This window comes from Lates calcarifer, linkage group LG11 (assembly GCF_001640805.2).
Source record: "Lates calcarifer isolate ASB-BC8 linkage group LG11, TLL_Latcal_v3, whole genome shotgun sequence".
Taxonomy (NCBI): domain Eukaryota; kingdom Metazoa; phylum Chordata; class Actinopteri; family Centropomidae; genus Lates; species Lates calcarifer.
In genome coordinates this window covers 17,260,908-17,288,394 of record NC_066843.1, presented here as the reverse complement: position 1 = coordinate 17,288,394, position 27,487 = coordinate 17,260,908, and the positions used below count along the sequence as shown (strand labels likewise).

The 27,487-nt window shown below is 43.7% G+C and overlaps 1 protein-coding gene across 1 annotated transcript in view; it reads right to left on the bottom strand.

The window, feature by feature from the left end:
• The window catches only part of LOC108877585 (RNA binding protein fox-1 homolog 2-like), a 44,886-nt gene extending 17,660 nt beyond the window's left edge, over nucleotides 1–27,226 (bottom strand). Inside the window, 6 exon segments of the mRNA XM_018667668.2 lie at nucleotides 2,336–2,428; nucleotides 2,697–2,750; nucleotides 3,236–3,409; nucleotides 3,936–4,139; nucleotides 16,505–16,555; nucleotides 26,130–27,226. Of these exon segments, the coding sequence (XP_018523184.1) occupies nucleotides 2,336–2,428; nucleotides 2,697–2,750; nucleotides 3,236–3,409; nucleotides 3,936–4,139; nucleotides 16,505–16,555; nucleotides 26,130–26,384 (831 nt within the window). The 5' untranslated portion in view covers nucleotides 26,385–27,226.
• Between the last annotated feature and the right edge of the window lie 261 nt (nucleotides 27,227–27,487).

Genomic DNA, 27,487 nt, shown 5'->3' with positions numbered 1-27,487 from the left:
TGTGTATGTTAGTGAGTATACACATTGTCACACCTATATATAGGCCTACAGGACTCTATATATAGAATTAATGGTGATGACATGGGATCACAGAAAAGCAGGTGGAGACAAAGTGAACTGTAGTTGGGCCACTTACATGGATACATTGGAAGCGCACAGGAAACAGACTTCTTCAAAGCGCAGAGTTTTATTCCAGACAAAGAGAAGTACAGTATAACTTTAAGCACAACAATTCTCTTTCTATTTCATATAGGCTACATACATGCACACTATGGGCAGCTAAGCTATGAGAATAACTAACTAACTACCATTGGCATGCACCAAGAATAAGAAATGTCAGCACTCGAGTTAAGGCAAACTTTCATAAAACATTAAGTCAAAAAATTATTCTATGGATTCAGCTATTCATCCTTTTTTTATCAATGAGACACTCATGTGCAACTGATTTCATGCTAACTCAACAAGACCCATCACCAAAACTAATTCAACAAAATGGCTGCACAGAATAAACATGCAAGAAAAAACATCCAGCTGTCTGCAGAACTGCCTCACTTAGGCTACACATTTCCATATCAAAATTCCCACCATGCACACTTTGGCTACATCAAGTAAACCCATGCCAGTGGATAGCAGTGAACTACAGGGTCACGCACAAAAATAGTAAAATATTTATGTATAACAAAGGTATACAGTAGGCCTATATTTCAGAGTTTCTGAATTATAATACAAATATTTGATAACTCTAGTTATCTTTTGCCTTCATCTCTGAAAACATAGTTCAACAAACTCTGAAATGATATGACCAATTAAAGCAAGAGTTACTGCAGCAACATCTGCACGGAGGGAGAACTGCCAGAGAGCATTGCCTCAAATAGAAATGTCCGGCCCTTTCTCCTCAGTTGAAAGAATGTATAAACACAAATCCACGGTTTGTCCCGCGCCAGCCTTTTGTCTCTTCAAGCCCATGCACCATAAACAGACAGAAAGAAACACACTCTCCAGACTCTTGCTGCTGGCCCACCATGCAGCTGATACATGACCTGCTACAGCCCAACACCACTACTGGAGTACAACAGAGTACATGCAGAGTGACAACTGAAAACACAGACAAACTGCTTGCTGATTAATTAAAGTGACTGATATCATGCAACACTTGAGAGGAAACACAGAATCAGATTAAAGCAATGTCAGGGACAACACAGGTTGTTGACTGATGCAGGGTATATTGGCTCCATCAGTATCCATTCAGCTTGCTGATTGACTGAGGGTGGAGGTGGCGGAGGGAGTTATGTTGAACCAGTGGATGCAGGTGGCAGTCTTTCATTCTTGACCACACTGCAGCAGAACTGAGAGTACTGAACTAAAAAGGGTCCAGCCAGCCTCATCCATCATGCAAGAACTGACTCGCACACACCCACACACACACACACACACACACAGACACACCACAAGGAAATCACCACAGTAAGCCCATGCAGAAATCCTGGCTTACAGTGGCTTGGGTCAAGAGATCCAATATGGACAACTGGCTGATTGAAACCCCAATTAAATCAAAGAAGAAAAACTGCTTTCAAAAACTCAGCACATGCTTGCATCACAAATAAAAATAATACTTAATCAAATCAAAATAAATAACCTTAACACACACACAGACTTTACAGACATAAAAACTCAAGTGTGCAGATCTTTGGTAAGAATCCAGACTTCCATAGAGTGAACATGCGTCAGTATTGCTGTGATTCCCAGCATGCTGCTGTTGCACCAGGAGCCATAAGCTTGTCACAACCACTTAGCCACAACACCGGGAGAGGGGAACACAGAAGGATTTCTACACTAGGGAGGAAAATAAGAGCATCTGACGGCAATCTGCCATGCATCATCCTTTCACTGCGTTCCTCTCGTGCCCTCCGGTGCCAACTACACAAACATCATTCCAATTGTTGCAGAAAAAGTTGTAACATCGGTGTGGCTACACAAGTTGCGCATCAGTGGAAAAAAAAGGTGAAGAGGCAACAGCTTAATGTGAAACAAAAAAAAATGCTGTAGAGGAAAAGTACCCAGCATGCCTTATGTAGTGTTCTTGCACCCCCAATCATTCCCACCACAAAAACAAAAAACAAAAAAAGGAGGAAACAAGTCTTTTTAAATTTAAAAATGAAAAACATTGCAGAGGACCAGGGAGTGGGATACCAGTGGGCTGCATCAGAGCATATCACTAAAGGGAGGATGGGAGCTAGCTAGCAGTCAGTGATCAAGCAGAATTACGATGGGAGTACAGACAGAAGACAGAAGAGAAGGAGAGAGAGAGAGAGATAGAAAGAGAGGGTAAAATTACCTCAATCTTACGACCTTCCACCAACGTGCCGTGGAGCTTTTCCCGGGCTTTCTCTGCATCTGCGCTGTTCTCAAATGTCACAAAGCCAAAACCCTGTGGTACACAGCAGAGGTTAAAGAGGTTGGTGGTGAGTGAGGAGCACATTATCATTGTGGAGAGGGAGATAGGAGAAACTGTGAATCCTTGGACCCTGGGTTGCATTCTGACATCGTTTAATGGATAAGTGAAGTTTCGGAACAGTGAATCTCCAATGTGGCGACAATGTGTCACAGGAAAAAACGTGCATGATGGGAGTAACTGTGAGCAGTCAGGGAGAGTGGTAGTGTTGTTTCAGAAAATCAAATGGCATCTCTGCACTTACCTTTGAACCCCTCTCATTGAAAATAATCTCTACATCCAGAATCTTGCCAAATTGCTGCAAATAGATTTGAGAACAGAAATTAGAAAAAATATAATCAAATATAAGCAATCATTTACATCTTTGAGTTGCCTCAGGTTTAATTTAGATCCCAGTCTTTGAAAACAGATATACTGCAAAGTCAGAAGCTTCTGATATTGTGTGAGTTACAGCTACATTGCACTAGGGGTCACTGTTGCACAAAAGACAACGTCCCACATTTCAGTATGCTTCTGTCGGTCCCTTTGCCTTGAACTCTGCTCTGTCCCCTTTTTCCCCTCTTACTTCGTCACTCATATTAACACACTGACACACATAGCAGCCACTCACCCCTCTCAAGCACCAAGAGAACACCCATGCGTCTTTCCTTTGTGTTATTCTTTGTCTGTCTCTACACCCCACCCCTGGAGAGGTAGCCCCACTGCCAAAGACCCAGGGTTTCTAGACTGATTTATTGATCTTGTTAAAAAATGAGGCCCCACAACATTTTCCCAGCCTCTTACCCCGAACATCTGCCTGAGATCTGGGTCCCGGAAGCGGAAGGGAATGTTTGAGACGTGGAGGCGTTTGGGGGTGCCTTTGGCCTCTGTGGAGTCTCCTGCCGAGCCCCCCGCTCCTGTGCCTCCTGTACCGCACTGTACACCCGCCTCCCCCTGGGATGTCTCGTCTGTCTTTCCCTGTGGGGGGAGAGAAAAAAAGGAGACGTGTTGAGGAAGGTGAGAGAAGCTGAAAATGCTTATGATCATTATTTTAGTGCAGTAAAAGCTCTACTACACCTCTTGTTTTACATGCAACCTTAATAGAAACATGCAGATTTGCATGAATACAAGATACTGAAAACCATTTGTTTGTAGTCTGTCATCATCATCACCAGAAATAAACATCATAATCTCAGCTGCATCTTAAATTAAATAGGATTATTGTATTTATGATAATAACAACACCAAAACTCTTCAGCCATGCTAACAGCTCTGTGAGGCTACACTTGGCTACACAGTGACACTGCCATAATGTTGATGTTAGCAAATACATTAATAATTGCCGTCTCTTTACAGCTTCACCACATCAAGAGGTCAAGAAAGAGAAAAATAGAAGTGAGTTTTCACACAAATACTGTATGTCTATAATTATCATGGAAAATGACTCAATGTTCCATAAACCCTGACATTACTAGTAAAGGCTTTATGAACATACAGGACTTACATTGTTGTTGTTGGTGGTGGTAGTAGGAGTGGCTCCATTAGCGCCAGCCCCTACCTCTGCTGTTCCTTGGCCCCCAGCACCAAACATGGCCCCGGGGCCAAACTCTGTCCCCGGGAGCCCGTTTTGAGGCGGGGGTGGAGGGGGGAATGCTGTAAAGGGTGGGGCCACCAGGCCCTCCTGTCCTCCTGTCGAATCCTGAGAGCCCTGTGGGAGCCGGGAGGGGGAGGGGGGAAGAGAAGGAGACGACTTAACACACATAGATATATATATATATATATATATATATATATATATACACACACACACACTCAGTAAGCCTTTTACAGTGGCTGCTGCATCCTGATGAAGGCAGAATGAGGGGGTTAAAATCCTGCCTATTAAATTTCACTCTCTCTCTCTCTCTCTCTCTCACTCACTCGCTCTCTCTCCATTCCCTGCATGCTATCCCCCCCCCCCTCCCTCTACCTCCATATCTCTGACAGGCATGTGTTTTCAGTCAGCCGACCATGAAATATTTACAGAAAACACATCTATTATTAAGAGTCAGAAAATTCGATACACGGTTTGAGATACAAAGATGCTTATGGGATGGATGGACACGCAGAAAGATAAATACTAACGGTGACGTGTTAACTGTGACATGTTTACAGCTACTGCTGCATTGTGTGAATACTGGTTCCCCTATATTTCTGACTTTCTTTTAGAGGCCATCTATAATTCAGATTAACTGTGTATCAGCTGGGACTTCATTGCCTCAGGTCCTTTTTTTCTCAGCACTGTTACAACTGTATCAGCAGCAGGATCATCTACAGATTCTTTATAGCTGTGTTGCTGCTGCCGCTCCAACGCATACACCTTATCTCGTATGTGTTTGTGTGTGCGTGTGGTGACTCTGCAGTATTGCTTGCTTCAATCATTTCACACACTCAAGGGCATTTTGGACAAAGTTTAACAAAAATCCCTTCACAGCAAATGCACAAAGTGAAAGAAAGGAAGAGACAGTGGATGGATACAGGGTGAGTGGGATAGCTGAAAGAAAAAAAAAAAAAGGAAAAAAAAGGCCAGTAGGTTTAGGGTCAGGGCTGCCTCTGCCACACCAGGCCAGGCAGGATGACACACAGCATCCAACACCATTAACCACTGGTCTGGTCTGTGCCGTGGGCTGGATCTGGGCTGGGTGACGCCTGGAGACACTCAGTCTCCAGACGGCCTTTTTAATTAGACAGAGTAACTAAGATGCCGCAAAGCAAACAAGCTCTCTCCCTCTCTCCTCCTTCTCTCCTTCTCTAATCCTATAGCCTGACTGCTCACTGTTCTTCTGCAGTGACTGTCTCACTGGCTGTAAACGGCCAGCTGATGCTAAAAGGCCCATCTGCAAGAAAAGACAGCTTCTGGGGTCTGGGCCCAACAGATAGAGGAGGCATCGAGAGAAAGAAGGCTGGATGGAGGCAGGATGGAAAAATCTGGGAAACTTGTCTGCTGCCATTCTCATTGTGGTAAGGCTGAATGTGTGTTAGGAAAGAATGTGTGGAAGCTGATTGTGTTTTGCATCGGCTACAGTCTCTGTCACCTAATGATAAAAGATAAAATCAAAAACATTTTCAAAAGAGATAATAAGCCATTAAAATCCATGGGTTAGGCCTCAGCCTTCCCTAGCTAGGTTAAATCAAAGCCTTAGTGTACTTGTTAGGGCATGCAAACTCGTAAACATGCAGTAGCCTGTACGCCTCTAAAGGGTGTGTCCTGAAGTCATATCCCAGCCTAGAGCTGAGTCACACACATCAAAAAGTGCTGGGCATAGAGAAAGAGGAGAGAGTAAAAGAAAAGAGTGACAACAGAACAAGAAAATTAAAGCTTATGATTAGAAAGAGAGGGAATTTCAACAGGAGTGGCTAGTCTTACTGAATGAGAGAGTAGAGAGCTGGTCAGTGACTGGCCTCCCACAGCAGAGATATTTCATTAACAGGGATGCCACATTATGAACACTGACTGTCTAGTTTTTTTCCAGACACTGCTTTAGGGCAACAGAGGCAGCGTCATGGTTTATAAAAGCAAGGCTACAACTTTGTTTATTCTGTTATTGCCATATTTGTAGCTGAATAAAGCACTGCCAAGCCTGAACCAACTGGACTCGATGTTATTACACAATACATGATTAGTCATGTGAAAGAAACATTTAAGGTGCTACAATATCTAGTTCCTATTGTAAGGCTGAGACACTGATTGTGTATTGCTGTATTATTTAAAGGTTTATCATGGTTGTGATTTAGCAATCAAGTGCAGGTACAAACAAAAATGAATCGGTGGATGAACTGATGGACCAATAAACAGAGAGAAGGATGAAAGCTGTCAGTGGATTAAGATCAGAGTGGAAAACAGTGCAGCCTTAACTCCACACAGGCATTCCTGACCCTCTGACTAAGGAGCAGCACTGCCCTACATGGCAGCATCATATAGTCAAAAGAAGAGGGGGAGAAAGGAAAAAAGAAATAATGGAAAAAAGAGGGGGCTTAACGGGAGGGGGGAAGGCGATTATGGGAAATAACGACATGCTCTTTTTAAGACTGGTCTCTACACAAACTTTCCAGACTGAATTTTGACATTGTGAGATAAGGTTTAAACAGTCTAGGCTTCAAATTAAAATGACATGAAAATCGATCTGAGCAAGGCTGAAAACAGAGTCTATCAAATATCAGCTGAGAACAACTAAAAAAAAAAGGACCATCTGGAGTAGGACCTATTCATCCATACCGTTTCACTCTCACCTCATGCATGCACACACAAACACACAGCAGTTGTGTTACCTGACACACCATATGTTTTTCCATACACAGAGAGGATGGGGGGGTGCCTTTTCACTGCAAATCTTTCAAGCGTGCGTCTGTGTCTGTCTGCTGACTTCAGCCTCTAACCACCACAGTAAAGCACACACCAGCCACAAACACAAGAATGAGCAACCAAGTGGTGATGCTACTGTAACTCATCAATTGTGCATATTCATGACAGTTTGTCCACTGAAACTATCTGTAAAGCAGCTTGACTGAGGACAGAAATGCTCTTTTCAGCTTCTTCTCCCTCTGCAAACCGTCTCTTTTCTTTTTCCTGTGGTTGGAGAAGTAAGTATGTCTCCGTTCCCCCCTTTTTCCCCTTCCCTCTTCGTTCTTGCCTGCCACGCTTGATGAAAGCCAGAGGGAGATTTTTTTTTTGTCTTTTAAAACCACAACACCCGCCCCTTAAGTCACTCAAAGCCTCTACTGCACCGTAATGTCCATCAAAGCTCAGGCCACAGCCCATCTCCTTATATGGCTGCCTCTGTGCAGAAGCTCCCATCTCTCCTTCCTCACTGTGGTCCAATTAGATTACACAAAGGTTGTCCCTTAGAGGTAAATCAGTAGTTGACTGGCACAGACCCAGGGGATACATGGATGTTTATTTGGCAAGAAAAATAACCAAACAGAGAACAGAGAACTTTACTTGTTGCTCTTAATGTGTTTGATGTAGTGAGAACCCCATGACTCAAACATAGCCACCAATTCCCAGTAATCCCCATTTAAACTACAGGCAAAGACAATGTTGTCTGTCAGTGTTGGCAGCTCTGTGGCTGCGCTGAGATCTGTGACATGCAGCTTGTCTGTTTTTGACATTTCTGGTCATCATCACCATCAGCGTCATTATTATAATCACACTGACAGCCCTTTCTCTAACACTCTGACTCACGGCAGACAGGACAATATGGCCTAAAAATAAAAAACCTATGCATGAGTCAATTTTTTTTTCCTTTTCATCAACTCCAACTGACCAAATCATATGTAGATACTGAATCATAAAAAAAAAAACAAATATCATTCATTAAGGTTTGCATGTGCAATAACAGAATAACAAACAAACAGCACTACTTTCAAGGCTGTAATCATTTTACACTGGCTTTACTACACAGTCACCAATGAAGAGCAACAAGGCAGGGAGAGGTGTCCCATGCCAGACCAGATTTTTTGTCAATATTGTGCATAACAACCAAGATCCTTATTACACCTGCAATGATTAGTAGATGAATCAGTTAGATAATTGATAGGAAAATAATCTGCAATTATTTTGATGATTAAATCATCATTTAAGCAATCTCTTTAAGCAAAAGTTCCAAACATTTGTTAGTTCAAGCTTCTAAAATGAGAAGATCTGAAGATTTCCCTTTGATAGATGAAAGTGACCTAAATATATTTAGGTTTTGGACAACTGGCAGGTGAAGAACCCATCTTGGGCTGTGAGAAATTATAACAGGTATTTTTCACTTTTTTGTTTCACTTTATAGAAAAACAATTTATAATCTGCAGAAAATCTAAATAAGATTGAAAAATAATTATTAAATAATCAGCAGATTAATTAGTAATGAAGCAGGCTAAAAATGAATTCAGGTTGATTCAAATTAAAAGTTAACAAAAAAATGAAGTTTTAAAACTAAATCGAAAATCAAAAATAAAAGAAAAGCTAACTGAAATATGATTAAAATTGATTACAACAAAAATATTCTTTCCTTCATAATTAGGCTTTATTCAATCCCTTGTCGATATGTTTTTAGTGAGGCTGAGTACCGCTGTGGAAGAGCTTGTGAAAAGCTCTTAGGTGATGCTAAAACATATTGAGGTGTCTTCGCTGTTTCTAGTAAATGATTAAAGAGGCCAACTCATTAACTCAGTTATGTATAATGATTATGACTACCTCTGTCAGACTGATGTGCTCACTATCTTACAAATCACTGTTATTATTTCTAGGATCCAGGCTTTTGTGTCCCTACCATTACCACACTACCACATTGACACCTAAGGGACTTTTAATCCACACTGACTGACAGCGGTAGAGCGGTACAACAGTAGAATGAGCTTTACACCCTGAACCACCAAGAATCCAGAGAACTAACACAAAAGGATCAATGAAAATCTGCAAATAAAGCCAGTGCAGACATCAAATGTTTTAACATGTTTGCTGCACTGCTTTCTCCAACTGTTTTAATCCATCCTCAAGAAAAACTGGTTGCTAAAATTGCTTAGTCTGAATAGATACAGTAAGAAAGGGAATTTGCACATTGCTGTCATAACCTTTGCAAAAGTTTAAATTTAAAAACCCGGCGGCACCGACTCTTACTGCTGCAGTCTAAGCTAGGGTACAGTGTGTGCACAGGCACAGTGCTACAGTACTGTTTATCATGCAGGAGTAGGTAACTCAGGAGATACTGCATACATTTAAGGCTCTACTGCACCACATCTGTGCATGGCATCGCTTGCACTGTGCCTTTCTGTGTGTGTGTATGTGCGCTCTGCTGTGAGGTAACATGCAGAGTATTTTCACACGTCGACCCACTGCATACAGCCTCAGGCAGCGGCAGTTAGAGCAGCATTAGTGTTCAGACAATATCATCATGGCTACATGGGCAGTGGCTAACCCTGAGGTGGAGTAGTGTCACACAGTGCATTACCACCAATACTGAGAACTCTGCACTTTGTAGTGCTTAGTGCTTTATCTGTGGTAACAGGTGTTCTGTTTGTGTTTTTGTAAGTCAGTATCATCTGTCACTTTCTAATGTGAGAGCTGCAACACACAAAGAAATACCCATAATCCCACAGGATAACTATAACGAATTAAGCTAAATATGCTGTTACCTGATAAAACCCAGTGTTTTCTGTAGCCACAATGTTCCAGCAAAAGACACATGTACCTGTCAGTCTTAAAAGAGTGTAACTGCACTCTGTTTCTCACATGTGTGCAGCTACACTCCCACAAACAGACATGCACATACAACCCTGAGGGGAACAGACTTGGGTGTGGATCCCTCACAAATTCCTTGAAGGCCTGTTGTTGAATGATGGCTAACCGAGCAGTCTTACAGCGGCTTGGCTTGACACCTTTCCTCGTGGGCTTAGAACTAAAGTAGGTAGGTCAAAGGGATGATGCACCACACCTGGACATCTTCAAATACACACACAGAAGACACTGCATGTGCACATGTATCTTCAGACAACCAGTTAAACTGACTTATTTTTGTTGTGAGTGTAAAAACAAAAATGTAAAACTATGACAGGTGCAGTGCTCTGTATGCCATGCCTCTGCAGTAAGGCTCACTAGACATTCAAACAGAGGAGTTTTTAGAACCGGCACATCAGCAGACCCATTATGGAGCCTGATCCTGCCTAGTCTGGAACAGTTCAATCATTATCAAGCATATTTGATATTTTCACCAGAAATGTTGCCAAGTAAGAGGCTGACTAAGCTCATTTGTTGCTCTGAATAATATCAAGATGGAAATTTAAGTCTGGCTGGGGGATATGGCCAAAAAATAAAATCCTTATCTTGAAGTTTAGGGATGGTTCACAACAATACAATACTTTTCCAGCAAAACAGAGAGAGAGAGAGAGAGAGAGAGAGAGAGAGACACATGACTAAAACATATCTATCATTTTTTTTTTTTTTTATTCATTAGGCCTACAGGCGAAAAACAGTTGTGCAACAATAATAAAAGACCAGCACTGCTGGTAAGGCTGTCATTTGTATGCATGTTTAACAATACAGGTTATCCTATATAGCTACAGGCAGTCAGTTCCGGGTGCTTCAACTAGGCAGAGCACATCCGGTTTAGTAATCAGTTTCAGCTGAGACAGAACAAAAATATCTGCTAAATAATTCATCTAGTCCTGCTGTTTGTGTTTGTAGACATCAGCCTGATATCTGCAGACAGCTGACTAGCTAGTGTTAACTACCTGGCAGGTAGGAACAGACTGAACAAAGCAGAATCTACACCCTGTCAACTACGTTACTTTTGGACTAAAAATAACCTTTTCGTTATTTATGACTTTTTTTTACATTTTGCAAAAACAAAATTTCAATTCATTGATGCAATCTAGCCCTAAAGTCAAGGTACAGTAATGTGTGTTGTCCCAGACAAGACATCATCTAGCTAGCATGCACTTAGCTTTAGCCAATTTGACATATCTACCAATCTGTAGCGTCAACACAGCAGATGCAGTGGTGACAGTGCTAACATTAATGGTGCCTTCAGGTGAGATCTGCATTTACACTAACCATTTAACAGTAACTCTTATGTGTGTGCCACAGAGATGTGTTACCCAAAATAGAGAGCAGCACCATAAATTTTACAGAGGACGGTGTGACTGACTGGTGGGTCACCTTTAAAGTGCATTCCCACATGGAACTAACACCCCCTGCACCCCTGCCCTCACACCCTTCTAGTTACTACCACCATCCTCCATTTGGCGTCATTCTCTTTGAAGAGGAATAATGTGTTTAGCTTACAGCTGCTGTAGCCTGCGGGGGGAGGAAAACAGAGGTGGGTGGGGGGGATGGGAAAAAGAAGAAAAACACATGAAGGACATTTAACCGAGATTTAAGAGGTCGGGGAGCAGGATGGGGACATTGATGGTCAATCTAAATAACCATAAATACTTTGGGCGAGCAGGCATTTGTACAGTAACTGTAAGTTTACTACTGAATTATTAAACAATCCATATAACTTCATATCAGTTTTGACCTGTAGCCTCTCAGCCATCACATCTCTTCTCAAATAAAAGTTATTTTAGCCTGGTGAAGTTGAGGTGGAGGTTGCTGTAACTTTTCAGATGTTGACCAAATAAAGAAAAATATTTGACAAAGTTACACCACTGTCTACCTGAATATTCACTATAAATACTGCAGAGACTATGATAATTAAAAGTGCTCACATCTTTTTGAGAAGCATACAGATGTATACAGATACAGTGTAGTCCTGTGGGTGGGTCAAGAGCAGGTAGTCTGTGTGTGTGTGTGTTACCAAAGAACAGGAGTGTTTTTGTGTGTTCATTAATAGTTACTATGTGTGTCTGAGTTTGTTGTGCCAGGGGGGGTGCAAAGTACTCCTAGCAACAACTGGTGTGTGTGTGTATGTGTGTAACAACTGTGCCTTGGCACCTGTCTGCCTCAATCCGGGGACAGATGAAGTTTAAACTGCATGGACAGCTTGGATGACAACGTTGAATCGCTTGACAAAATCTCAGCCTCCGCCCTCTGTGCATATGACGTGACATGAGACACACACATGTACATACATATGAAATATAACATGACACTGTGTGTAGTCAGCGAATGTATGCAAGGCCCACTGTGCATGCATGTCAACACAGGCAATCTAAGCAGGGGCTAATACCGCATATCTGCGTGCTTGTTACCTCCCTGCCACCCCCTTGATCCCAACACCCCCCTAAGGCCCAGAGGAACCCAAGACCAGAGAGCAGGACATGCTAGAACAGAGCCAGAGAACAGCTCTCATCCTCAGGCTGTCTCTCAGCTAAAGTAGCACAGACACGCCCACCATATGCTAAGAGCAGCCTAGCACACAACATCAACTATATAAACATTAACTATTTTAATATAGCAGTGCACTCTGAAATCCTTGTGCAACATATAGCTCTGTGTATGGTCTCTGCTGTAATGACACGAGGACGAAATGTTGCATATTTACAGTGTGGTAAGAAGCCATTAGCCATGATCTTTCTACCAAGAGGACCAAAGATACTTGGACACAAAGAGTTAAAAAGTGAAAGGAGCAGAGCTGCAGGGACAAGCCCTGCTGTTAGCCTGATGCCCTGCCAACTATCTGAAAAAGGCCTCACCTGGGCCAAGACACAGCAAACCAAAACAGGCTTTATCATAAACAGCATATCAATTGTTTTCGGCAAGCCAAACTAAACTAATGAAAAAAAAGCATTAATAATCTCTCTTGTTTTTATGGTTCTCATCCTGCAGTTCTCAACATGTGCACAAAGTAGTTTATAGAAACAATCTCTACTCCTCTACTCAGAAGTGAACTTACCGGCAGCATTGCTTGGTAGTAAAGCCCCATCATTGTTTGATCTAGAGGAACAACTGCTGACCAGCTCTCCACTTTCCCGTCCCTTCTCCTGTCCACCTCTCTCTGTGTCTCTGTTTCTCCTCCCTGTTCCTCCTCTCCTCTGTCTGTGCTCTAGGACCATGAGCTGACGGTGGCTTCAGTCCACGTCTTTCTCACACATTCAAATTCTCCCTCGTCCACTCCCTCTTCCTCCTCTTTGCCGGTGTCCCTTCTTCCACTTCTCCAGCACGCAAGCCTCGTCTGCCTGTCACTCTTTGCCTCTCTTTTCTTCCGTCTCCCCGGCCCTGCTGCTCTGATCCCCCCCCGGGCCTTTCTGTCTCTCTCCTCCTGACAGCCGGAGTCTCTTCTCTCCTCCTCTCTCTCTTCTCCTTGCTCTGCGTCTGTCATTCACACGCTCGCGTTACACGTCCTGCTGCTCCCCCTGCTTCCCTCTTGTTCCCGCCCCTCTTTTAAAACTTTCCCTCCCTCTCAGCCTCAGTCCCTCCTATTCATCAAAGCATCCATCCTTCCATGTAGCCATCTAACCCTTGTCTTGATGGAGTCAGAAAGCTGTTGCTGCTGTCTCCTCAAACCCCTGAAGAGAGGGAAAGGAACAGGAAGGAAGAAGATGCTGTCTTCTATCCATGCACTGACTGCCTCAAAGTACAGAACACGAATGCGACCCCCACTGCATTGCAGCTTTTTTTGATGATTTATTTATTGCGTGGCAGCCTGGCAGCTCCAAAAAGCAGTGGTAGGTAGGCCAGTCGGTAGACAGCTAGGTAGCTAGCTGCGTGGGTAGGCTCCTAGATCACCATCTCTCTGCTGCAGCTGCCTTCATCACACAGATGGAAGTCTCACAAAACTGAGGGAGCGCCAGCCCAGATTCCAGTATCTAAACCCCAACCTGAACATGAATCTGTATCACACTGCATTGCGCCTTTTCCTTCTGGCTCGGGCTCAGTTCCCTCACTTCCCACCACAGTATTGTTAGGAGGCGCTTAATTTGCAGAGATGAGAGTGCAGTTCCTTGCACTGCATTTTCATATGGGAGGGACTGAACTCTGCGGAAAAAAGCCCTGATGCCAAGCTTTCAGACATCTGCTGAGTCTGGCTAGAACTGGGTCCAAAGGGATGGAGGGATGGAGGGAGGGCAACACAAGTGATTGGAGGTGGTGGAGTGTGTGTGGGGGGAGGGGAGGGGCAAACGAAGGGAGCCAGAGTGGGGGCTAGAGGGGCAGTGGATGTGAGCGAGAGATAACTGGATGGGGAGATAAATGGATAAAGGGCTGGGTGAAAAGAAAAGCGAGGGATGACAGGATTAGGGCTGTAAGTGAGGAGGATGAGAGGATGAATAGGGGATGATCTGAGGATTAAGCACACAGACTGAACACAGAGATAAACACATGCAGGCACACACAAACACATGCACATAATGTACACACAGATGTGCTGTGATCATGTTCATGCTGCTACTGCACCTTGGCTGACACAGATGCGCATGGACTCAAACAAAAGCCTATATCCACCCCACACTCATCAGCTAATTCAAAGAAGGGCCTGCTCCCTCAAACACACCATCAACAGATAATCAATAGCTAAAGATTTACTGTTAGAAATAATCCACAACATTTTCAGGAGAACTGCAATTTCTTCTTTAAATGGAAGAAAATGCTTAGTTCTGCAGCCTCTACAGCTTGTTTTTATGTGTGTTTGCATGTGTGTTGTTAGCCCTGATCACCTCCATGACCTAAACAGCAGGACACTGACATGTATGGGCCCCACGGGTCAGAATGGCCGTGCACACACCCTCACTGTCACACACACACATTTACCCCTCACGGTGCGCAGCAGCAGGGACCAACAGGAGCCTGTGACCATTTAACACAATCAACATGCAGCCCTACAGGCAGTTCAAATACGCATACATAACATAAGACAGGGGCATTACCAAGACAAATGTACTGCAGCAATGAGTAAGCCAATCTGGCTAAGCTAGGCATGGTTAGCCCCATTTGCATGATAACCAGCAGCTAGTGTGCTGGAGACTCCTAATATGTGTGCTCAAAGGCAGAATATATTAGGAGGGATGACTTTTAAATCATTTATAAAACAAATGCAGCAGCGTGCGCTGGCTCTGACTTAAACGGACGACAAGGGGAGAGTTCAGACCTACTGCAGATCACAACTGTTCTCTGCCCAGGTGTTTGCCTTACAAGCAGACAAACCCAGGCAGACGAGGGCCAGGACAGGAATATAAGTCTGCTCTAACTGAGCAGCTGACTATTGTACGATTTTTGTGCCCTGCAGGCAAGTCATCTTAAATAACTTGCTTCCATTTCTGTTTCACCTCTGCTCCACTTCCCTGCCTCATCCTCTCATTACTTTCTTGCCTTTAATCTCTCACACAATCATTATTTTTTGCCATCTGGTCTAGGCACAAACAGAAACAACTGAATACTGGACACAAGGGAAAAGAAATTGAGATTTACCAAAAATTGACTTTAAACCTTAAAGCCAAATTGCTACAGTGTGGGCCTCCCTCTCACATTCTCAGAGAGCTGTATTCCCAAGAAAGGAGATACCGAGGGCAGAGCAGGAGCAGAGCGTCAAGCAGAGTAGAGGAGGGGAAAAAAGAATACATGAGAGGGGATAAGGCCTATGAGATTCTCCTGTGCTGTAATGTGGGGAGGGAGGCTGGGGGCAAGCAGACTCACAGACCAACACTCCCCTCCTGTGGCACTGCCAGAGAGCTGCACATCCCCAACACAGACTGGGGACGCACGCACGCACGCACACAAACACACGCACACAAAGACAAAGGTGCATGCACGCAGGCTCTCAGATACAGAGGCCTTTCTCCTAAACGCACCCAAATGAGGTTCGCACACGCATCCACACACACATCTACACATGAGCACTGAGCTGGTTTGAGCCGCTCAATGTGCTCTGCTGCTTGGAGGTAGATAAGAAAATAGTCGGCAACCCCGCCGCTGCGTTGCACACATAAGGCACTCATTACTGAGAGCAATATGCATGGAGAGACACTTAGAATGAGAAAGAGACAGAGAGACTGAGAGAGGCATAAAGAGAGAGAGAAAGTGTGAGAGGATAGGAATGGTATTGTGAAACACTGCTGCATGTGGAGCATTCAGGGCTTAGTTTAAAGAAGGCAGTTGCATAATTTCTCTCTGCTCTCTGTGGGTCAAGCTTTTGAAAGAGACGCTCAATCACAACCAGTTCCTCTTTCATCAATTCTTCTAATAGCCATCATTTATAAGCTGCCATAGCCAGTAGCAGAAGAACTTCATAATGGCCTCGATAAGGATGTTGCAGTACAACAGAACCCATCCTGCTGAGTGACAACAACAGGCTCACCTGGCCAAGAAGAAGCAAGTGTTGGTGTCTAAAATGTGCATTGTACTGTAAACAAACATCTCACCCTTATTCCAAAACTGAGAGGAACTAGAGTGCAGCTATACTGAAGTGTTTATTTCAGCGGATACCTGCTTTTAACAAGTAGCATTTGATCAAATGGACTTGACATATTCTCCTCTGGATCCAAAGGTTGTTCAAAGCAACTGGATAGTTGAAAACTAGCATTTCTCAAGTGTTCCAAGGATTCTGTCTGTGTTACATTATTTATTTTTTTTAATTTATTATTACAGGGGTTTGCATGCAGTCACTAATCTCTTACCTGACTGTGAGGTGGGTATCCATGGAAACCAGGGTTTAAAGGCTCATTGTTCTGCAAAAGACAACAGGAGGGAAAAGAGCAAGAGTAAGTGGATGGGCTTTTGAAAAAATGAGTGGCTGCAGCATGATGGTCAAAAACTTTTACATTTCAAGTGAAAAGCACTCTCAGACAAAAATCTCCACCTGGCTTGGTTTCAAACTAATAAAAGAAAAAATCTATATATAAAAAGTAGAAAGTTGGTGCAACTGAAAATTTTAACTACTATTTAAATGATTTTAAAGACTTGGAATACATCAAAACATTAGTAGGGTGTAATTGTATTTCAAGGAATATATACATATATTATATATATATATTATACAATATACAAGACAAAACAAAAATAAGGGTCAGTCAGTAACAGAACAAAGTTCATATCAGGCCACAAGACACTTCCCTGAAGCAAAAAGACGGAGGAGTGAATTGTGTTAACAGTTAACAGTCTGTGGATGCCATGACTGATGAACCATCACTGTAGCTTACCAGGCTTTCATATCCAGTTAACCAATCACAATCCACTAGCGGAGTGTGAGCCCCCCATCCCTCATCGACCCTGCCCCAGAAACCAGTGTTGTGGTTAATTGCTCTGTAATTACTTTTAATTAGATTATTTCTGTCTCTCTCTCCCCTCTCTTTTCTCTGTGACCATTATTTTCTCCTCTGTGTCATTTTGCCCCGGCAAGAGAAGCCATTGTTTGCTGCAGAGCTAGGTGAGGAGGAGGAGGAGGAAGAGGCAAAAGAAAACAGACAGAAAGACAAAGAAAGGGAAGGAGGGGGCAGGAGGAGGACTGGAACAATGGGGAAAGTTAACCAAACTATGATATTTTGACAGCAGTGAGAGAGATGACACCGGCACCGTCTAGCCTGCTGGCATGCCTTGCAGAGAAAACATGACTGCCTAGTGAGTCTCACTAGCGAGGAGAGAAAGGGGGGAAGGGGAGGAGGAGAAGAGAGAGGACGAGAGAAGGTCTGAGGGGGTAAAAGAAAGAAAGATGTGTGTGTGCGCGCAAATGTGTTGGGGGGATGGGGTCTTAAGAACTGCTGATGTTTTCATTGCATTTAATCCGCGGGGCTGAGGAGCGGACAAAAAAAGGTTTCAAATCTATGTGCTGCTGCCCCTCGGCCTGAACGCGCTCCTCCATTCAGCAAGCAGCTTGAGTGTGGGCCGTGTAATGCCGCAGCGATGAGAAGGGCAGATTTGGCGTCTCAAGAGTGTCAACAGAGTTAACCTCCTGGCCCTGACCTCAAACTGACTGCTGCGGGAATCACTTCCTGATAGCATTCATCCAGCCAATCGAGGACAAGAGTCTGAGACAGAGGGGCCACGGCGACAGCAAACTGACACACAGTTTGTCTAAACTTACAAGCAAACAGATATTTAAACCGATCCCAAAGAGCTACCTTATATGCAGAATGGGGCTTGGAGATATGGAGGCTAAATCCAAAAACAGATGTGGTTATGATGTATGGACGAGTGAGGAAGGGGAAGGAGAGTCTAGACAGAGTGGACTAGCGAGAGGCCAAGGGGGAATGAAAATATGAGGCTTAAAAATGATCCAGATGTAAAGAATAGGTAAGAATGAAAAGGAGATGTTTTTCTTTTGATGCTCAGGCAGTAAACTCTGACTGTGTGTATGTGTGTGTGCGCGTTTGTGTCCACACTCGGGGCCCGTCCTCCCTTTCCCTTGTCTGAAACAACCCTTTCTTTGTCTCCACTCTCCACTTCCTGTTTCATCTGGAACCAATTTCCCCCTCGTGCCTCGTCCCCAGGGGGAACACTCTCCTTGGTGCGCCACATTTACAGGGGAATGGACTGGCTTATATTCAGCAACGCACTGACTGCTGGTGCTCAACGCGCCGCAGATGGAAATGCAGTATAAGGGCACTGTTCAGAGCAGAATCTCAAGTCTACAAAGCCTTGGGCAATGTCGACAGGAATGAGAAAACTCTTCCTATTTTAAATAAAAAGAGCTGCATGTTGGGAGTTACCAACACTGCACTGCATTTCAAATAGGACAGAACTGTGGTTTCAGTGCAGCAAAAACCAGAGCTCTATTTGTTCAGTGTTTCTGCTATATCCAATCCTAGGTGGTGGGCCACCAAAGCAGCTGAAGAAATGTGATAATTTCGCTGTACTACCACAAGACACACACAATTACAGGTGATTAAAATGTTGAGAATGTGTGTTTTTGTCACATTTACAGTCCAAGTAAGGGTGTAGGCAGTGCAGTAGCTTCAAAAACTGGGAGGAAAACTGGAATGTGAGTGAAATCTAAACCAAAATTATCCCCAACCGTCAAATTATAGAGTCAGTGTTGGTTCTACATTGGACAGGGTGGAAAGAATAAAGAGAAAGAGGAGGAGGAGTTTTAAGAACAGGAGGAGGGAGAGCGGGTAGAGTTTAGCAACATCTGGAATCAATCTGTCTGCAGGAGAAGAGGGAGGGAGCGGCCTGGATGGAAGGGGGAAGGAAAGAGGAGAAAGAAAGAAGAAATGAAAGAGGAGAATGAGATGAAAATGAGGACAGAGACAGACACAAACAGGAGGAGGAGGAATGTGGGGAATAAAGCGGCCAAAGCCAAGAAAGGGGAGAGAAATATAAAGCAGTGAAACATTTGGAAAATGGAGACAATGAGTCATAAGTGAGGAATGCCATGTGATTTATATTTTCTTAAGGGGTGGGGGAAGGGACTGGGGGGTCTGAACTTGATACCTATTTTTCAGACACACTCGTTTACTCACACTGGCACTAAAGCAAGCACATAAACACACACTCCCCTTCCCGTATGGCACTGCTTTTAAGTATATTACATGCCTGTGTGTCTAGAGAAGTACACAAAAGGCACTTACATTTATGCCTGCCATACTTTAAAAAAAATAAATAAGTGAAAAATGAACACTGAACTAAGCCTGTGCAGGTTGAAAGCTGAGCTTTCAAACTCCACTTCTGCAAGTTTCCATTAAGTTAATTCCATACAGTTTGTGAGCAAAGAGGAGACTTTGAAGGTGCCGGCTGGCTGACTGTGAGGGCTTCAGACTGCACTGGCAGGGATCAGCAAAAGCACAGCAAACCAGTCACACACACATAAACACACTCTCTTTCCCTCTCTTTTCCCTCTCTCTCTCTCTCTCTTTTTCTGTCCCCCTCTCTGACTCTGCGGAGGGTAAAACTAAAGGGCGTCTCTCTCTTGTTTATTTTCTCTCTCTCTGACTTGCTATTTTAGGAGAAGGAAAGAAGTTGGGGAGTTGCTGGAGCAAATGGGAAGGAGTGGGGGAAGAAAAAGGAGCAGCAGTGGTGAAGGAAGGCAAAATGACATGAGGTCAACAGATGGTGAGAGGGGAGGGGGAGATAGAAGGAGGAGGGGAGCAGGGGGAGTAGGGTAATTAAGGGGGCTGCTGCAGGCATCCAGTGGTCCCTAACAGAACAGCCCGAGGAGGTGGACGCTGCCAGTATTTGGTTTAATGGTCTCAATCATATCACCAAGTGTAAGAAAAAGCCCACCTGCTACCACCTATACATTATTACGCAAAAAAACTGAATCACAATTTACTGTGGAGTACTCTGGCTCACCTGTGTCAAAGGGCTGATGATGACCATGGACACAGAATCAACTACAGTCAAATGACTTTTACAGCCTCACTAACATTTGTAAAACTAAAGCCATCTTCCCTAAAACTCAACTCAAGAATATCACCTCCATTTGAGACATAGGAAACCACAAATATTATGCTGCCTATTTCTCACTCACAAGTGTTATCTACAGACGATTCTTGGAAATCTTTGGCTCAATAATACAAGTCACGAGTCAGGGGGAAACATTGGAGATGAACGGGGCACACTGAGAGGATCAAACAGAGCAAACGTATAATGCAGAAATTGGAGGAGAAGGAATTAACAGAGCGCACCGCAGGGCAGTGGGCAGAAAGTGATGGATGTGCTTTGTCAATGCGCTATACTCTGAAAGGTATATCACAGCCAGAAAGATGAAGCTGAAAATGACAAACGCAACAGAGATAGTCGATATGCGGGGACATGCAGACAGACAAAGACAACTGAGAGGAAGGATGGAAAGACAAGATGAATTGCATGTTTCCCCTAAGACTAAAGGCTTAGTTCTTATGACAGCAACTTCTTCAGACCATGCAGTCTAAAATGTGCCCACAGGATAGGACAGTTATGAGTTTATATTTTCTAAGAGTCTCAGAAATCTCTGATGTGAACTGGATTCAAGTTATTTTTCCAGTCCTGACAGTAACAGAAACACATGACAGTGGGGGCATTTAATGTGGATTTACAGATGACGGTCTCCTGTCCTCTGACTGTGTGGTCTGCTCATAACAACAGATGACCTGCAGTTAAGAATTATGCAGGTGAACATGTGTGGGCTTCATGCAGGTCCATCTACATACCAGCTGTAGCACACATTCATGTCTATGTCTGTATTATTTTCTAAACGTTTGTGGAGTTGCTGGGCAAGTGTCCAATTTGGGATTTGGCAATTTGGGATTAGTCCCTCACTGCCTCGTCTTTGGCTCTTTATCGCAAAGTAAATCTGGGAATGTGAAGACAATGTTTTGGGGTACTGAATGTGATACATACACAGTGTTGCCGGTCCCTACGTCATATGCATTTACAGCAGATCGAAACGTACAATGCAGTTGATTTTAGACGTAATAATAAACAAGTAAATAAATAAATATTATTTATAATATATCAATATTACAGGCGCAATCGTGAATTGCAGAGGTCCAGTGATAAGAACCAACGAAGCTCTTCAGCACATATACTTAGCACTAGCAAATTAATTTGCTTGTTTCAGATACTTTTAATCAAAAGCCCTTTGTGGAATAAACATCTCTTGCTACAGGCATGAAAATCTGTGATGTGACACTTCAATGCCAGTGATAGATCCTTAACTAAAATTCTGCTAACTTGTTTTATTTTATTATTTCACAGTATTTAGAAGTTTAATTTAAAAATTATATATATATCTATACATATCTTCCACCAATATGCTGTACAGGCTGCCTCATTGTATTCTGTCAGATCTAATTATTTCAGTTTGTCAACTCAAAAGCCTGTAGCACACCATGAGCATGCATTATGTTACAATGGCTAATAAATGAAAGTGGAACACATGTCAATTTCAGTATTTAATTTCAGACTCTAACAGATTTGTCAGTGGTAGACTTATTTAACGACGTCTTGGACCGGTACTTGGCATCAAATGATTCACTTGGTAAAGTATTTGTGCTCAGTATTAGATGAGGCTAATGGCTCATCATACACACAACAAAATGCAACCAGGTGTACCTCTCTACTGAATTTTCATTATGACACAGAGGCAGCCGTGACAATGCTGTGGCAGTGCATCACAAGCGACCCCATGTATGGGAAATGCAGAATTGACATTTCGCTCTGTGTGAATGGAGATGGGAGTACATATGACAGTTTGGGGGCAGCACTGCGGAGGAGGCATGTAGGGTGGGGGAGTGGTGACATAATGACCATAAAAGGAGAGTTAACATGCGAGTGTCATGTTAAGGAGATGAAACTGCTGTGCTTTATAGTACAGAGAGAATGAGAGCAAGAGAGCAAGAGAGCAAGAGAGCAAGAGACCTCTAATCTATTGCTTTCTTTCTTCAGTCTTATTTTTCCCTTATGCTTTGGCAACACAGTTGGTGCACTTGTGCCAATAAACAGAGTGAATTGAACTGAACACATGCACAGAGAGGGAGAGGGAGAAGGAGAGAGGGTGAGGGAGAAAGAAAATATGAGTTGAGCAACTTTGTCTGAGGGAATATTTAGCTTATCGTTGCCAGTTCAAAAGTCAAGGGTGCTGCTGTGCTACAGCTCAAAGTTTAACAGCAATCATTAAACAGCAGCAGTGAGCATAATGTGAGACCAGGTAGGATTGTGTACGACCCTCTGTAACACACATTAACACACTTCAGCAGGGGCTGGACACACAACCTGACCCACCTGCTCTGCCTCACTGTAATACTGTTCCCCTTCTGGGAAGATTTCTTTTTTTCTGTGAATTATTCAGGCTGCTGACTTCTGAAGGACACTCAGACTTTTAGTCTACAGTTACACAGGCTCTCTGGGTACATGCACGACTAGTTACTACAGTAGCTATGCAACCACTGGGTCTATTGACAATCATTAGTTGGGCCAGCAATAGCATTTTCTCTTGTTATAGCACCATCACTGGTTATTCACATTATCAATTAATTTGTTTTATACTTTGTAATTCTGCAACTTTTAACTCACTAATAATATAATAACAAATCCCAAATTACTAGAGATCAAACTAATTTCTTAAAATGGTGTAGTTTGCCACCAGGTCAAAACTGAATGATATTTGGTTTACAATGATTCAGAGAAGGAACTAGTGAATATCTGGCATTTTTGCTTGAAAGATCACTGAAATGATTACATTACAGATTAATTTTCAGTTGACTGGCTTATTGATTAATCACAGAATGATTCCAACTGGGATATCGACAAGGGATATCCCAAAGAATTAGATTTTGTACATTTAACAGCAAAAACTATTTTAAATTTTGGTTTCAGTTTACTTTCATCAGGAAGGAAAAACCCAAACAGATATCCAGAGTATCCATTAATGCCCGTTTTCTAAGGCAAATGGTCGAGAGCAAACTGTTGGCAGCAATACATTTTCATTAGCAACCAATGTAACAGACCTCATTTCTCATTGGACTCCTGAGTAAAGAAAAAAACTTTACGTAAGTGCACTTGTTCTACAAAAACAACACTCAATGTAATGAACACCGCTTGTGGTGAACATACTGAAACAAAAACTGTTTATTATTGGTAATAACCTATCTCAGTGATCTGTCCATTCATATCAACCTCTCTCCCCTCGCTTTCCCTGGCCCCCTCCCTTTGCTCTGGCCCGTTAAAGCGATCAGTCTGGTTAATGCCCTCTCCTAAATGAGCTTTGATCTCGTTAGCGCGACACAAAGCCTCTTTACTGCCAACGATAGGACAAATCGGCTCTCTGAAACAGAGAGAGAGACAGACAGACAGACAGAGTTAGAAACTGTACTCCCAGTGCATCTGAGTGGACCACAACACTGCCTCAAGGGGAAGCATCAATACAACCAACAGAGAGCAGGAAAATAAAATTCAAAAAAGGGAGAGAAAAAAGGCATGACACAAGAAGGAGCTGAGGAGAAAAACAAACATGAGAAGAAAAAAAAGGATGGGAAAGATGTGGAGATGGATAAAAATAAGTGATAGAGGTTACACAGATTTGAGTGATGGGAGAGATGGGCTGACAGAGGGGAGAGAAATAATCAAAGATGGAAGGGGGGGTGGGGGGAGATAGGACAGCAGAGAGAAAGAGTAAAGGGGGGAGGGGGTTGGGGTGGTTTGCCTCACTGGCACACTGAAAGCCTGTGAACCAAGAGTCAATTAGCAATCTGGAAATATGCCTGGGGGAGACGGGAGGGAGGGGGGGGAATCAGAGGACAGCTAGAGGGGAGCGGGGGGGGCAAGGGGTCTGCAGTTTGAGGCAGAGCGGGGGAGGATAGCAGGAGCAACAAAGGGGAGAGGAGGCTGCACTCTCATTTATTATTACAGTCCTGATTTACAGTCAGCTTGGAAGGTCAGCAATCTCCTGGCTCTAGCTTTCAATGGTCACACTATGGTAATCGTTGGATGCATTTAGTTATAGGAACATCCAGTGAACTCATCTTCCCCATCCCAAGCATGCACGCAGCTACAGTGAGCGGCCGCCATTCAACTATCATGACCGACTTGCCGGCGTTAGCCCTCAATGTCATTTTCTTTTTTTTTTATTTATCCTTTGCATCAAGTGTTATTCGACCACTCATCTTCATTCAGAGCCTATCCTCCTGCTTATCTATTCCCCCAACTGATCATGTCATCCTGCCATCCATCACTTTCCTCTCATCCTTTATCATGGTCCCTGATGGATGCAAGCTAATGGCTCTGATTTCCTTTCTGTCCTCTCTCTCCTTGCCTCCATCCTATATTCCCCCCTTCATTTATCAATCTAGGCAACATCTATGCAGGCAACACACCCAAACATTTTGTCGTTTTAATCCCCACTCTTTCTTTTCTTCCTCTTTCACCTTCAAGTCATCCCTCTTTTTCTTCCTATATGTATCCACTAATCACTTCCTACCTCAACTTCCATCCACCCATCCATCAGCTCACCCTCCCTCCCCATCTCTGCTCCACCCCATCCTATTTTCCAGCCTGACCCCCGCCAGTGCCCAGCGATCAATACAACTGATGGCAGTGAGAATCCCCTCCTTCCCACGCCACGCTGCTCATAGTCACATCATCTTTGCCGGTGGGCTATAACCTTTCCCTCATCATCAACGCCCATCCCCTGTGAAGTTCGCCGAGCATCACAACGTTACGGTGGGACCTATTTGTCATTGCAGCAGGTCAGCCGCACAGCCAATTAAAGTATTTTACCAGTTCCCCAGGATTCAATTACCTGCCGATGACCTCAAACCACGTCCGCCTGCCCTTCGACTGCTGTTAGTGCTGTTTTCCTGGACTAAAACAACACACGTCAGCTAAAATTTCCCCATGTCCTGTTGGATTACGAGCACTTCAAAGCATATAGTTTGTTTGTAGATGTGAGAATGATGTGTAGTGCATGTGTTTCTGAGAGAAAGAAATAAACAGTAATAGATCTGAGGAGAGTAAGCGAGAGAGGTGCACCCGATGCGCCTGCAATTCCCCAGTTTACTGTAATATACACATTTTAGTCTGGCAGAGGCAGGAATGGTTGCTGATGCTTTGCTGTCTCAGCAGTCAAGTCATGAAAGCAGGGAAGACCCGTGTTAAGGAGGGCCCCCTGAGCCCCCAGCTCCTTCAGCTTACACCAAAAGGCTCTGTTCTTTGTCTTTCACTGTGGTGACCCCTCCCCCAATCCTTGTCTGCCTCTCTCTTTTAACACCTAGTGACAATTGGGGGGGGGGGGCAGAGGCGATTAATGGCACATGCGGTGTGTATCAGGATTTGATGTGGTGACTCACTGCAAATTATCATCACAGGGTCTGTGTAATTTCAACCATGAATCAAAAAATAAAAAATAAAATGACACAGTGCCTCGCAACATGTGACAAAGCACAGGTTTACTTTCTGGAAGACAAGGCATGATGAATGGGTCTAATCTTTGCTGTGCTGCTGTCTGTCATAGCAATGGAGTCTGTATCATATTACCTTTGTCTGGCTTGGTCATGCTCCCTCACTAAGCAGCTCTAGGAGCACAGCCAGAGTATTTCAGCAAGCCACATTTTACTATCGTCATACTTTTTTTTGTAATTCATAAATCTCACATTTGGTTTTAATCAAAGGATTTTCTGTTTGCTGCAATGATGCATGATTATGTTGTTGATGAGAGAAAGGGGCCTGTCAAAACATTATCATCACTCCCTGCTGATGCTCAGGAACAAAAGCTTTTAGTGAGGGCAGAGGATACTTTGTTACAATACTGCTACACATGAAGCTGAGATGGAAACAAAGCGATACAGCTGTGAGAAATGGATACTACATGTGTTTACATTGCATTCCTACCTGTCCAATGTCACCGACAACACTCCCGGTCCCGTCTATCCTTGGTCTTTTGCACTCCGCCCCGGCTAAGTCAGTCAGGGCAGCGGCTGTCTGAGCGTCGGGCTCCGGGTCTCCTCGCTTCATCCCCCGGACAGCTGCTGGACCCCCGGCCGCGTTGGCATGGGGTCCGGCTGCTGGATCAATGTCTCTTTCCCGGTCCATTATTCCCCGACTAACGGGTAGCATTATAGATGCAACGTCGGTCGACATTAACATTGGACGGCAGACAGTCCCCAGTCAAAAGTCGTTTCTTTTTTACCTTTGCCTTTTCCCTCTTGGTTTGTCCACAGCTCGATGTTCACAATGGATGTGGCTTTTCCCAAGACGCGTAGACGGATAATATTGAACAGATTTTCATCAATACAGACAGCCCACACTGTTTATTGTCTAACTTAGCGTTAGCTATTCGAGACAGACCATTATGACCATGCCAGAATTCCGGACAAAGCACATTTAGTACAGCTTTTTTTCCTAAAAAGTAAAGCCACGCCAAACAGTGACCTATTTTGATAAAGATCACACGTCCGACTCTTGGATGCCTGACAAGCTAATTAGCTAGCTAACATTAGCTAGCTTGCTAGCATTACATTCCGCTAGCTCTCTTTATAAATGTGGCTCGGAGAGCACACTCTCGCTGCCAATAATAGAAAATGTTGGGAATTAGCTACACGTATTACTTCTCCTTGTGGCGTGCCAGCCAGTCCTGTGCTCTCGCCGCTAAACGTGTTTTTGCATTCAACCCCTCACTTGTTCCTACCAGCCGTCCCCTCGGTTTCAGTCCCGTCTTATCACACCGTCCGTTCCCTCGCCGTGGTCTGCTATGGATGTGTCTTGGCGTGCGGACCTGGCTGCCGACGAACACGATTTCCTCTGGTCTGAGTCCCAGTTGGTGGAACTCGTAGTGTGGAGGGAGCCCGAGTGCGCTGATCCGCAGTCAGATTTGTCCACGGACACCGGGTTGAGAACAGGAGGATACCGAGTTGAGGTGGGCTGGTCTGAGGTCTGCGTTTCGTCGCTGTCTCCTTCTCCTTCTTCTCCCCCAATCCCTCCCCCCACCACCACCACCACCTCACAGCTCCCCGCCTCCTCTATCCTCACTTATTTCAGTTGAGCAGAATTAACAATGAAGATGTCTCTTGATTGCCGCTCATAACACGCCAAAGTATTTGCAAGTACATAATATAAATATACATTTTAGAAAAATAAGATACAATGAAAGAATAATTAAATATATAGGGAAATGTCCAGAGTCAAGAAATCTAAAAGGCAAATATTAAGTATATTAAAAAAAGGCCACTTTACTGCAGGACTTTAGAAAA